At 52.6% G+C, this 13,633-nt stretch overlaps 1 protein-coding gene across 1 annotated transcript in view; it reads left to right on the top strand.

The window, feature by feature from the left end:
- Positions 1-202: 202 nt before the first annotated feature.
- Positions 203-13,633, top strand: part of RNF135 (ring finger protein 135) — an 80,469-nt gene continuing 67,038 nt past the window's right edge. The window contains exon 1 of the mRNA XM_075351529.1: positions 203-745. Coding sequence (XP_075207644.1) covers positions 203-745 — 543 coding nt within the window. The remainder of the gene's footprint in view (positions 746-13,633) is intronic.

Genomic DNA, 13,633 nt, shown 5'->3' with positions numbered 1-13,633 from the left:
CCCAAACCATGAAAAATCCCAAAACTTCATGTCCCATTTTATAATTCCATGGTTAGGACTCCATTAAAGGGAACAGATGACGCGTTTCGGGTCCTCGCTGATATAACTCTGTAGATCCCGTGACTGTGGCATGCACGCTCGTGGCTTCTCCAGCAGGTGGCGGCAGAGGACACGGAGAAGCTGACACTTTCGCTTCCTGGTAATGGAGGAGGACAGGCAGTTGGTGCTCCGGCTCCAGTCCCAGGACCTGCAGTGCTCCATCTGCTTCAATCACTATGTCCTCCCCTGCACCCTGCCCTGCGGTCACACCTTCTGTAAATGCTGCATAGACAAGCACTGGACGGAGAATGCAAAGTGCAATTGTCCCATTTGCCAGAGGATCTTCAAGGAGCGTCCGGAGCTGAACAAGAACACGGTCCTGGCCGACCTCCTGGACTCCCTGCAGACCCAGGATAGCAGAGCCCATGAGCACTGCCCGGCCTGCAATGGCCCTGGAGCCCAAAGACTGTGCCTGCCCTGTGGAGCGCCCCTCTGTGGTGACCACCTGGGGCTGCACCAGGATCACACAGGACGACATCGCCATCTGCTGGTGGATCTCATCACTACACCGTGGCCATGTAGGCAGCATGAGGGTGGGCTGGAGTATTTCTGTGTGTCCCACAGCGCCCCCTTGTGTGCAGCTTGTGCTCCACAGCATGAAGAGTGTCCTCCCGTGAATCTGCTGGAGCTGTACAGGAGAAAGAGGGTGAGTGCGGGAAGAACGGCGGATAAATCTATGCACTGATATTACTGACGCTGCTGGGGGCGAGAGCGGGAAAGGGTTAACACACACTGTCGCCTTTGAACTGACTGACTTCTGAATGTCCTTTATAAAAAGTGGAGCCCAAAACTGGATCCCGTATTCCAGATGTGGCCTCACAAGTGATCTATAGATGGGGAACAATACGCTGGGATCACGGGATCTAATCTCTCTTTTTATACACCCTAGAATCTTGTTTGCTTTAGCAGCTGCTGCCTGACATTGATGCTGCTGCTCAGCTTATTTATACCCAGAATCCTCCGCTCTTCCTCCTGACATTGAGAGCTGCTGCTCAGTTACTTGTACCCAGAATCCCCCGCTTTTCCTCCTGACATTGAGAGCTGCTGCTCAGTTACTTGTACCCAGAATCCTCCGCTCTTCCTCCTGACATTGAGAGCTGCTGCTCGGTTACTTGTACCCAGAATCCTCCGCTCTTCCTCCTGACATTGAGTGCTGCTGCTCAGTTACTTGTACCCAGAATCCTCCGCTCTTCCTCCTGACATTGAGAGCTGCTGCTCAGTTACTTGTACCCATAATCCTCCGCTCTCCCTCCTGACATTGATCTGCTGCTGCTCGGTTACTTGTACCCAGAATCCTCCGCTCTTCCTCCTGACATTGAGAGCTGCTGCTCAGTTACTTGTACCCAGAATCCTCCGCTCTCCCTCCTGACATTGAGAGCTGCTGCTCGGTTACTTGTACCCAGAATCCTCCGCTCTTCCTCCTGACATTGAGTGCTGCTGCTCAGTTACTTGTACCCAGAATCCCCAGCTCTTCCTCCTGACATTGAGAGCTGCTGCTCAGTTACTTGTACCCAGAATCCCCCGCTCTTCCTCCTGACATTGAGAGCTGCTGCTCAGTTACTTGTACCCAGAATCCCCCGCTCTTCCTCCTGACATTGAGAGCTGCTGCTCGGTTACTTGTACCCAGAATCCTCCGCTCTTCCTCCTGACATTGAGAGCTGCTGCTCGGTTACTTGTACCCAGAATCCTCCGCTCTTCCTCCTGACATTGAGAGCTGCTGCTCAGTTACTTGTACCCAGAATCCTCCGCTCTCCCTCCTGACATTGAGAGCTGCTGCTCGGTTACTTGTACCCAGAATCCTCCGCTCTTCCTCCTGACATTGAGTGCTGCTGCTCAGTTACTTGTACCCAGAATCCCCAGCTCTTCCTCCTGACATTGAGAGCTGCTGCTCAGTTACTTGTACCCAGAATCCTCCGCTCTTCCTCCTGACATTGAGAGCTGCTGCTCAGTTACTTGTACCCAGAATCCCCCGCTCTTCCTCCTGACATTGAGAGCTGCTGCTCGGTTACTTGTACCCAGAATCCTCCGCTCTTCCTCCTGACATTGAGAGCTGCTGCTCGGTTACTTGTACCCAGAATCCTCCGCTCTTCCTCCTGACATTGAGCTGCTGCTCGGTTACTTGTACCCAGAATCCTCCGCTCTTCCTCCTGACATTGAGAGCTGCTGCTCAGTTACTTGTACCCAGAATCCTCCGCTCTCTCTCCTGACATTGAGAGCTGCTGCTCAGTTACTTGTACCCAGAATCCTCCGCTCTTCCTCCTGACATTGAGCTGCTGCTCAGTTACTTGTACCCAGAATCCTCCGCTCTTCCTCCTGACATTGAGAGCTGCTGCTCGGTTACTTGTACCCAGAATCCCCCGCTCTTCCTCCTGACATTGAGAGCTGCTGCTCAGTTACTTGTACCCAGAATCCTCCGCTCTTCTCCTGACATTGAGAGCTGCTGCTCAGTTACTTGTACCCAGAATCCCCCGCTCTTCCTCCTGACATTGAGAGCTGCTGCTCGGTTACTTGTACCCAGAATCCTCCGCTCTTCCTCCTGACATTGAGAGCTGCTGCTCGGTTACTTGTACCCAGAATCCTCCGCTCTTCCTCCTGACATTGAGCTGCTGCTCGGTTACTTGTACCCAGAATCCTCCGCTCTTCCTCCTGACATTGAGAGCTGCTGCTCAGTTACTTGTACCCAGAATCCTCCGCTCTCTCTCCTGACATTGAGAGCTGCTGCTCAGTTACTTGTACCCAGAATCCTCCGCTCTTCCTCCTGACATTGAGCTGCTGCTCAGTTACTTGTACCCAGAATCCTCCGCTCTTCCTCCTGACATTGAGAGCTGCTGCTCAGTTACTTGTACCCAGAATCCTCCGCTCTCTCTCCTGACATTGAGAGCTGCTGCTCAGTTACTTGTACCCAGAATCCTCCGCTCTTCCTCCTGACATTGAGAGCTGCTGCTCAGTTACTTGTACCCAGAATCCTCCGCTCTCTCTCCTGACATTGAGAGCTGCTGCTCAGTTACTTGTACCCAGAATCCTCCGCTCTCTCTCCTGACATTGAGAGCTGCTGCTCGGTTACTTGTACCCAGAATCCCCCGCTCTTCCCCCTGACATTGAGAGCTGCTGCTCAGTTACTTGTACCCAGAATCCTCCGCTCTTCCTCCTGACATTGAGAGCTGCTGCTCAGTTACTTGTACCCAGAATCCTCCGCTCTTCCTCCTGACATTGAGAGCTGCTGCTCGGTTACTTGTACCCAGAATCCCCCGCTCTTCCTCCTGACATTGAGAGCTGCTGCTCAGTTACTTGTACCCAGAATCCTCCGCTCTTCCTCCTGACATTGAGAGCTGCTGCTCAGTTACTTGTACCCAGAATCCTCCGCTCTTCCTCCTGACATTGAGAGCTGCTGCTCAGTTACTTGTACCCAGAATCCTCCGCTCTTCCTCCTGACATTGAGAGCTGCTGCTCGGTTACTTGTACCCAGAATCCCCCGCTCTTCCTCCTGACATTGAGTGCTGCTGCTCGGTTACTTGTACCCAGAATCCTCCGCTCTTCCTCCTGACATTGAGTGCTGCTGCTCAGTTACTTGTACCCAGAATCCTCCACTCTTCCTCCTGACATTGAGCTGCTGCTCAGTTACTTGTACCCAGAATCCCCCGCTCTTCCTCCTGACATTGAGAGCTGCTGCTCGGTTACTTGTACCCAGAATCCTCCGCTCTTCCTCCTGACATTGAGAGCTGCTGCTCAGTTACTTGTACCCAGAATCCTCCGCTCTTCCTCCTGACATTGAGAGCTGCTGCTCAGTTACTTGTACCCAGAATCCCCCGCTCTTCCTCCTGACATTGAGTGCTGCTGCTCAGTTACTTGTACCCAGAATCCTCCGCTCTTCCTCCTGACATTGAGAGCTACTGCTCAGTTACTTGTACCCAGAATCCTCCGCTCTTCCTCCTGACATTGAGAGCTGCTGCTCGGTTACTTGTACCCAGAATCCTCCGCTCTTCCTCCTGACATTGAGAGCTGCTGCTCAGTTACTTGTACCCAGAATCCTCCGCTCTTCCTCCTGACATTGAGAGCTGCTGCTCAGTTACTTGTACCCAGAATCCTCCGCTCTTCCTCCTGACATTGAGAGCTGCTCAGTTACTTGTACCCAGAATCCTCCGCTCTTCCTCCTGACATTGAGCTGCTGCTCAGTTACTTGTACCCAGAATCCTCCGCTCTTCCTCCTGACATTGAGAGCTGCTGCTCGGTTACTTGTACCCAGAATCCTCCGCTCTTCCTCCTGACATTGAGTGCTGCTGCTCAGTTACTTGTACCCAGAATCCTCCGCTCTTCCTCCTGACATTGAGTGCTGCTGCTCGGTTACTTGTACCCAGAATCCTCCGCTCTTCCTCCTGACATTGAGAGCTGCTGCTCAGTTACTTGTACCCAGAATCCTCCGCTCTTCCTCCTGACATTGAGAGCTGCTGCTCAGTTACTTGTACCCAGAATCCTCCGCTCTTCCTCCTGACATTGAGAGCTGCTGCTCAGTTACTTGTACCCAGAATCCCCCGCTCTTCCTCCTGACATTGAGAGCTGCTGCTCGGTTACTTGTACCCAGAATCCTCTGCTCTTCCTCCTGACATTGAGTGCTGCTGCTCAGTTACTTGTACCCAGAATCCTCCGCTCTTTCCTGACATTGAGAGCTGCTGCTCAGTTACTTGTACCCAGAATCCTCCGCTCTTCCTCCTGACATTGAGAGCTGCTGCTCAGTTACTTGTACCCAGAATCCTCCGCTCTTCCTCCTGACATTGAGAGCTGCTGCTCAGTTACTTGTACCCAGAATCCTCCGCTCTTCCTCCTGACATTGAGTGCTGCTGCTCAGTTACTTGTACCCAGAATCCTCCGCTCTTCCTCCTGACATTGAGAGCTGCTGCTCAGTTACTTGTACCCAGAATCCTCCGCTCTTCCTCCTGACATTGAGAGCTGCTGCTCAGTTACTTGTACCCAGAATCCCCTGCTCTTCCCCCTGACATTGAGAGCTGCTGCTCAGTTACTTGTACCCAGAATCCTCCGCTCTTCCTCCTGACATTGAGAGCTGCTGCTCGGTTACTTGTACCCAGAATCCCCCGCTCTTCCTCCTGACATTGAGAGCTGCTGCTCGGTTACTTGTACCCAGAATCCTCCGCTCTTCCTCCTGACATTGAGAGCTGCTGCTCGGTTACTTGTACCCAGAATCCTCCGCTCTTCCTCCTGACATTGAGAGCTGCTGCTCAGTTACTTGTACCCAGAATCCTCCGCTCTTCCTCCTGACATTGAGCTGCTGCTCAGTTACTTGTACCCAGAATCCTCCGCTCTCCCTCCTGACATTGAGAGCTGCTGCTCAGTTACTTGTACCCAGAATCCTCCACTCTTCCTCCTGACATTGAGAGCTGCTGCTCAGTTACTTGTACCCAGAATCCCCCGCTCTCCCTCCTGACATTGAGTGCTGCTGCTCAGTTACTTGTACCCAGAATCCTCTGCTCTTCCTCCTGACATTGAGAGCTGCTGCTCAGTTACTTGTACCCAGAATCCCCCGCTCTTCCTCCTGACATTGAGAGCTGCTGCTCAGTTACTTGTACCCAGAATCCTCCGCTCTTCCTCCTGACATTGAGAGCTGCTGCTCAGTTACTTGTACCCAGAATCCCCCGCTCTTCCTCCTGACATTGAGAGCTGCTGCTCAGTTACTTGTACCCAGAATCCTCCGCTCTTCCTCCTGACATTGAGCTGCTGCTCGGTTACTTGTACCCAGAATCCCCCGCTCTTCCTCCTTACATTGAGAGCTGCTGCTCAGTTACTTGTACCCAGAATCCTCCGCTCTTCCTCCTGACATTGAGAGCTGCTGCTCAGTTACTTGTACCCAGAATCCTCCGCTCTTCCTCCTGACATTTAGAGCTGCTGCTCAGTTACTTGTACCCAGAATCCTCCGCTCTTCCTCCTGACATTGAGTGCTGCTGCTCAGTTACTTGTACCCAGAATCCTCCGCTCTTCCTCCTGACATTGAGAGCTGCTGCTCAGTTACTTGTACCCAGAATCCTCCGCTCTTCCTCCTGACATTGAGAGCTGCTGCTCAGTTACTTGTACCCAGAATCCTCCGCTCTTCCTCCTGACATTGAGAGCTGCTGCTCGGTTACTTGTACCCAGAATCCTCCGCTCTTCCTCCTGACATTGAGAGCTGCTGCTCGGTTACTTGTACCCAGAATCCTCCGCTCTTCCTCCTGACATTGAGAGCTGCTGCTCGGTTACTTGTACCCAGAATCCTCCGCTCTTCCTCCTGACATTGAGAGCTGCTGCTCAGTTACTTGTACCCAGAATCCCCCGCTCTTCCTCCTGACATTGAGTGCTGCTGCTCAGTTACTTGTACCCAGAATCCCCCGCTCTTCCTCCTGACATTGAGAGCTGCTGCTCGGTTACTTGTACCCAGAATCCCCCGCTCTTCCTCCTGACATTGAGTGCTGCTGCTCAGTTACTTGTACCCAGAATCCTCCGCTCTTCCCCCTGACATTGAGAGCTGCTGCTCAGTTACTTGTACCCAGAATCCTCCGCTCTTCCTCCTGACATTGAGAGCTGCTGCTCAGTTACTTGTACCCAGAATCCTCCGCTCTTCCTCCTGACATTGAGAGCTGCTGCTCAGTTACTTGTACCCAGAATCCTCCGCTCTTCCTCCTGACATTGAGTGCTGCTGCTCAGTTACTTGTACCCAGAATCCTCCGCTCTTCCTCCTGACATTGAGAGCTGCTGCTCAGTTACTTGTACCCAGAATCCTCCGCTCTTCCCCCTGACATTGAGAGCTGCTGCTCAGTTACTTGTACCCAGAATCCCCCGCTCTTCCTCCTGACATTGAGTGCTGCTGCTCGGTTACTTGTACCCAGAATCCTCCGCTCTTCCTCCTGACATTGAGAGCTGCTGCTCGGTTACTTGTACCCAGAATCCTCCGCTCTTCCTCCTGACATTGAGAGCTGCTGCTCGGTTACTTGTACCCAGAATCCTCCGCTCTTCCTCCTGACATTGAGAGCTGCTGCTCGGTTACTTGTACCCAGAATCCTCCGCTCTTCCTCCTGACATTGAGAGCTGCTGCTCAGTTACTTGTACCCAGAATCCTCCGCTCTTCCTCCTGACATTGAGAGCTGCTGCTCAGTTACTTGTACCTAGAATCCTCCGCTCTTCCTCCTGACATTGAGAGCTGCTGCTCGGTTACTTGTACCCAGAATCCTCCGCTCTTCCTCCTGACATTGAGAGCTGCTGCTCAGTTACTTGTACCCAGAATCCTCCGCTCTTCCTCCTGACATTGAATGCTGCTGCTCGGTTACTTGTACCCAGAATCCTCCGCTCTTCCTCCTGACATTGAGCTGCTGCTCAGTTACTTGTACCCAGAATCCCCCGCTCTTCCTCCTGACATTGAGTGCTGCTGCTCAGTTACTTGTACCCAGAATCCTCTGCTCTTCCTCCTGACATTGAGCGCTGCTGCTCAGTTACTTGTACCCACAATCCTCTGCTCTTCCTCCTGACATTGAGCTGCTGCTCAGTTACTTGTACCCAGAATCCTCCGCTCTTTCTCCTGACATTGAGCTGCTGCTCGGTTACTTGTACCCAGAATCCCCCGCTCTTCCTCCTGACATTGAGAGCTGCTGCTCAGTTACTTGTACCCAGAATCCTCCGCTCTTCCTCCTGACATTGAGTGCTGCTGCTCAGTTACTTGTACCCAGAATCCTCCGCTCTTCCTCCTGACATTGAGTGCTGCTGCTCAGTTACTTGTACCCAGAATCCTCCGCTCCTCCTCCTGACATTGAGTGCTGCTGCTCAGTTACTTGTACCCAGAATCCTCCGCTCTTCCTCCTGACATTGAGAGCTGCTGCTCGGTTACTTGTACCCAGAATCCCCCGGTCTTCCTCCTGACATTGAGTGCTGCTGCTCAGTTACTTGTACCTAGAATCCTCCGCTCTTCCTCCTGACATTGAGAGCTGCTGCTCGGTTACTTGTACCCAGAATTCTCCACTCTTCCTCTTGACATTGAGAGCTGCTGCTCAGTTACTTGTACCCAGAATCCTCCGCTCCTCCTCCTGACATTGAGTGCTGCTGCTCAGTTACTTGTACCCAGAATCCTCCGCTCTTCCTCCTGACATTGAGAGCTGCTGCTCGGTTACTTGTACCCAGAATCCCCCGGTCTTCCTCCTGACATTGAGAGCTGCTGCTCAGTTACTTGTACCCAGAATCCTCCGCTCTTCCTCCTGACATTGAGAGCTGCTGCTCAGTTACTTGTACCCAGAATCCTCCGCTCTTCCTCCTGACATTGAGTGCTGCTGCTCAGTTACTTGTACCCAGAATCCTCCGCTCTTCCTCCTGACATTGAGAGCTGCTGCTCAGTTACTTGTACCCAGAATCCTCCGCTCTTCCTCCTGACATTGAGTGCTGCTGCTCAGTTACTTGTACCCAGAATCCTCCGCTCTTCCTCCTGACATTGATGCTGCTGCTCAGTTACTTGTACCCAGAATCCTCCGCTCTTCCTCCTGACATTGAGAGCTGCTGCTCGGTTACTTGTACCCAGAATCCTCCGCTCTTCCTCCTGACATTGAGCTGCTGCTCGGTTACTTGTACCCAGAATCCTCCGCTCTTCCTCCTGACATTGAGAGCTGCTGCTCAGCTTATTTATACCCAGAATCCCCCGCTCTTCCTCCTGACATTGAGAGCTGCTGCTCGGTTACTTGTACCCAGAATCCTCCGCTCTTCCTCCTGACATTGAGAGCTGCTGCTCGGTTACTTGTACCCAGAATCCTCCGCTCTTCCTCCTGACATTGAGTGCTGCTGCTCAGTTACTTGTACACAGAATCCTCCACTCTTCCTCCTGACATTGAGTGCTGCTGCTCGGTTACTTGTACCCAGAATCCTCCGCTCTTCCTCCTGACATTGAGCGCTGCTGCTCGGTTACTTGTACCCAGAATCCTCCGCTCTTCCTCCTGACATTGAGTGCTGCTGCTCGGTTACTTGTACCCAGAATCCTCCGCTCTTCCTCCTGACATTGAGAGCTGCTGCTCAGTTACTTGTACCCAGAATCCTCCGCTCTTCCTCCTGACATTGAGTGCTGCTGCTCGGTTACTTGTACCCAGAATCCTCCGCTCTTCCTCCTGACATTGAGTGCTGCTGCTCAGTTACTTGTACCCAGAATCCCCCGCTCTTCCTCCTGACATTGAGTGCTGCTGCTCGGTTACTTGTACCCAGAATCCTCCGCTCTCTCTCCTGACATTGAGAGCTGCTGCTCAGTTACTTGTACCCAGAATCCCCCGCTCTTCCTCCTGACATTGAGAGCTGCTGCTCAGTTACTTGTACCCAGAATCCTCCGCTCTTCCTCCTGACATTGAGTGCTGCTGCTCAGTTACTTGTACCTAGAATCCTCCGCTCTTCCTCCTGACATTGAGTGCTGCTGCTCAGTTACTTGTACCCAGAATCCTCCGCTCTTCCTCCTGACATTGAGAGCTGCTGCTCGGTTACTTGTACCCAGAATCCTCCGCTCTTCCTCCTGACATTGAGCTGCTGCTCAGTTACTTGTACCCAGAATCCTCCGCTCTCTCTCCTGACATTGAGAGCTGCTGCTCGGTTACTTGTACCCAGAATCCTCCGCTCTTCCTCCTGACATTGAGTGCTGCTGCTCGGTTACTTGTACCCAGAATCCTCCGCTCTTCCTCCTGACATTGAGAGCTGCTGCTCAGCTTATTTATACCCAGAATCCCCCGCTCTTCCTCCTGACATTGAGAGCTGCTGCTCAGTTACTTGTACCCAGAATCCTCCGCTCTTCCTCCTGACATTGAGAGCTGCTGCTCAGTTACTTGTACCCAGAATCCTCCGCTCTTCCTCCTGACATTGAGAGCTGCTGCTCAGTTACTTGTACCCAGAATCCTCCGCTCTTCCTCCTGACATTGAGAGCTGCTGCTCAGTTACTTGTACCCAGAATCCTCCGCTCTTCCTCCTGACATTGAGAGCTGCTGCTCAGTTACTTGTACCCAGAATCCTCCGCTCTTCCTCCTGACATTGAGAGCTGCTGCTCGGTTACTTGTACCCAGAATCCTCCGCTCTTCCTCCTGACATTGAGAGCTGCTGCTCAGTTACTTGTACCCAGAATCCTCCGCTCTTCCTCCTGACATTGAGTGCTGCTGCTCAGTTACTTGTACCCAGAATCCTCCGCTCTTCCTCCTGACATTGAGAGCTGCTGCTCAGTTACTTGTACCCAGAATCCTCCGCTCTTCCTCCTGACATTGAGAGCTGCTGCTCAGTTACTTGTACCCAGAATCCTCCGCTCTTCCTCCTGACATTGAGTGCTGCTGCTCGGTTACTTGTACCCAGAATCCTCCGCTCTTCCTCCTGACATTGAGAGCTGCTGCTCAGTTACTTGTACCCAGAATCCTCCACTCTTCCTCCTGACATTGAGAGCTGCTGCTCAGTTACTTGTACCCAGAATCCTCCGCTCTTCCTCCTGACATTGAGAGCTGCTGCTCGGTTACTTGTACCCAGAATCCTCCGATCTTCCTCCTGACATTGAGAGCTGCTGCTCAGTTACTTGTACCCAGAATCCTCCGCTCTTCCTCCTGACATTGAGAGCTGCTGCTCGGTTACTTGTACCCAGAATCCTCCGCTCTTCCTCCTGACATTGAGAGCTGCTGCTCGGTTACTTGTACCCAGAATCCTCCGCTCTTCCTCCTGACATTGAGTGCTGCTGCTCAGTTACTTGTACCCAGAATCCTCCGCTCTTCCTCCTGACATTGAGAGCTGCTCCTCAGTTACTTGTACCCAGAATCCCCCGCTCTTCCTCCTGACATTGAGAGCTGCTGCTCAGTTACTTGTACCCAGAATCCCCCGCTCTTCCTCCTGACATTGAGAGCTGCTGCTCAGTTACTTGTACACAGAATCCTCCGCTCTTCCTCCTGACATTGAGAGCTGCTGCTCAGTTACTTGTACCCAGAATCCTCCGCTCTTCCTCCTGACATTGAGCTGCTGCTCAGTTACTTGTACCCAGAATCCTCCGCTCTTCCTCCTGACATTGAGTGCTGCTGCTCAGTTACTTGTACCCAGAATCCTCCGCTCTTCCTCCTGACATTGAGTGCTGCTGCTCGGTTACTTGTACCCAGAATCCTCCGCTCTTCCTCCTGACATTGAGTGCTGCTGCTCGGTTACTTGTACCCAGAATCCCCCGCTCTTCCTCCTGACATTGAGAGCTGCTGCTCAGTTACTTGTACCCAGAATCCCCCGCTCTTCCTCCTGACATTGAGTGCTGCTGCTCGGTTACTTGTACCCAGAATCCTCCGCTCTTCCTCCTGACATTGAGTGCTGCTGCTCAGTTACTTGTACCCAGAATCCCCCGCTCTTCCTCCTGACATTGAGCTGCTGCTCAGTTACTTGTACCCAGAATCCCCCGCTCTTCCTCCTGACATTGAGTGCTGCTGCTCAGTTACTTGTACCCAGAATCCTCCGCTCTTCCTCCTGACATTGAGTGCTGCTGCTCGGTTACTTGTACCCAGAATCCTCCACTCTTCCTCCTGACATTGAGTGCTGCTGCTCGGTTACTTGTACCCAGAATCCTCCACTCTTCCTCCTGACATTGAGAGCTGCTGCTCGGTTACTTGTACCCAGAATCCTCCGCTCTTCCTCCTGACATTGAGTGCTGCTGCTCAGTTACTTGTACCCAGAATCCTCCGCTCTTCCTCCTGACATTGAGAGCTGCTGCTCAGTTACTTGTACCCAGAATCCTCCGCTCTTCCTCCTGACATTGAGAGCTGCTGCTCGGTTATTTGTACCCAGAATCCTCCGCTCTTCCTCCTGACATTGAGTGCTGCTGCTCAGTTACTTGTACCCAGAATCCTCCGCTCTCTCTCCTGACATTGAGAGCTGCTGCTCAGTTACTTGTACCCAGAATCCTCCGCTCTTCCTCCTGACATTGAGAGCTGCTGCTCAGTTACTTGTACCCAGAATCCCCCGCTCTTCCTCCTGACATTGAGTGCTGCTGCTCAGTTACTTGTACCCAGAATCCTCCGCTCTTCCTCCTGACATTGAGAGCTGCTGCTCAGTTACTTGTACCCAGAATCCTCCGCTCTTCGTCCTGACATTGAGTGCTGCTGCTCAGTTACTTGTACCCAGAATCCTCCGCTCTTCCTCCTGACATTGAGTGCTGCTGCTCGGTTACTTGTACCCAGAATCCTCGGCTATTCCTCCTGACATTGAGTGCTGCTGCTCAGTTACTTGTACCCAGAATCCTCCGCTCTTCCTCCTGACATTGAGAGCTGCTGCTCAGTTACTTGTACCCAGAATCCTCCGCTCTTCCTCCTGACATTGAGTGCTGCTGCTCAGTTACTTGTACCCAGAATCCTCCGCTCTTCCTCCTGACATTGAGTGCTGCTGCTCGGTTACTTGTACCCAGAATCCTCCGCTATTCCTCCTGACATTGAGAGCTGCTGCTCGGTTACTTGTACCCAGAATCCCCCGCTCTTCCTCCTGACATTGAGTGCTGCTGCTCAGTTACTTGTACCCAGAATCCTCCGCTCTTCCTCCTGACATTGAGAGCTGCTGCTCAGTTACTTGTACCCAGAATCCTCCGCTCTTCCTCCTGACATTGAGAGCTGCTGCTCAGTTACTTGTACCCAGAATCCTCCGCTCTTCCTCCTGACATTGAGTGCTGCTGCTCAGTTACTTGTACCCAGAATCCTCCGCTCTTCCTCCTGACATTGAGAGCTGCTGCTCAGTTACTTGTACCCAGAATCCTCCGCTCTTCCTCCTGACATTGAGTGCTGCTGCTCAGTTACTTGTACCCAGAATCCTCCGCTCTCTCTCCTGACATTGAGAGCTGCTGCTTAGTTACTTGTACCCAGAATCCTCCGCTCTTCCTCCTGACATTGAGAACTGCTGCTCAGTTACTTGTACCCAGAATCCCCCGCTCTTCCTCCTGACATTGAGAGCTGCTGCTCAGTTACTTGTACCCAGAATCCTCCGCTCTTCCTCCTGACATTGAGAGCTGCTGCTCAGTTACTTGTACCCAGAATCCTCCGCTCTTCCTCCTGACATTGAGTGCTGCTGCTCGGTTACTTGTACCCAGAATCCTCCGCTCTTCCTCCTGACATTGAGAGCTGCTGCTCAGTTACTTGTACCCAGAATCCTCCGCTCTTCCTCCTGACATTGAGCTGCTGCTCGGTTACTTGTACCCAGAATCCTCCGCTCTTCCTCCTGACATTGAGAGCTGCTGCTCAGTTACTTGTACCCAGAATCCTCCGCTCTTCCTCCTGACATTGAGCTGCTGCTGCTCAGTTACTTGTACCCAGAATCCTCCGCTCTTCCTCCTGACATTGAGTGCTGCTGCTCGGTTACTTGTACCCAGAATCCTCCGCTCTTCCTCCTGACATTGAGAGCTGCTGCTCAGTTACTTGTACCCAGAATCCCCCGCTCTTCCTCCTGACATTGAGAGCTGCTGCTCAGTTACTTATACCCAGAATCCCCCGCTCTTCCTCCTGACATTGAGAGCTGCTGCTCGGTTACTTGTACCTAGAATCCCCCGCTCTTC

Source organism: Anomaloglossus baeobatrachus, chromosome 5 (genome assembly GCF_048569485.1).
Source record: "Anomaloglossus baeobatrachus isolate aAnoBae1 chromosome 5, aAnoBae1.hap1, whole genome shotgun sequence".
Lineage (NCBI taxonomy): Eukaryota > Metazoa > Chordata > Amphibia > Anura > Aromobatidae > Anomaloglossus > Anomaloglossus baeobatrachus.
This window is presented reverse-complemented; position numbering and strand designations above follow the sequence as displayed.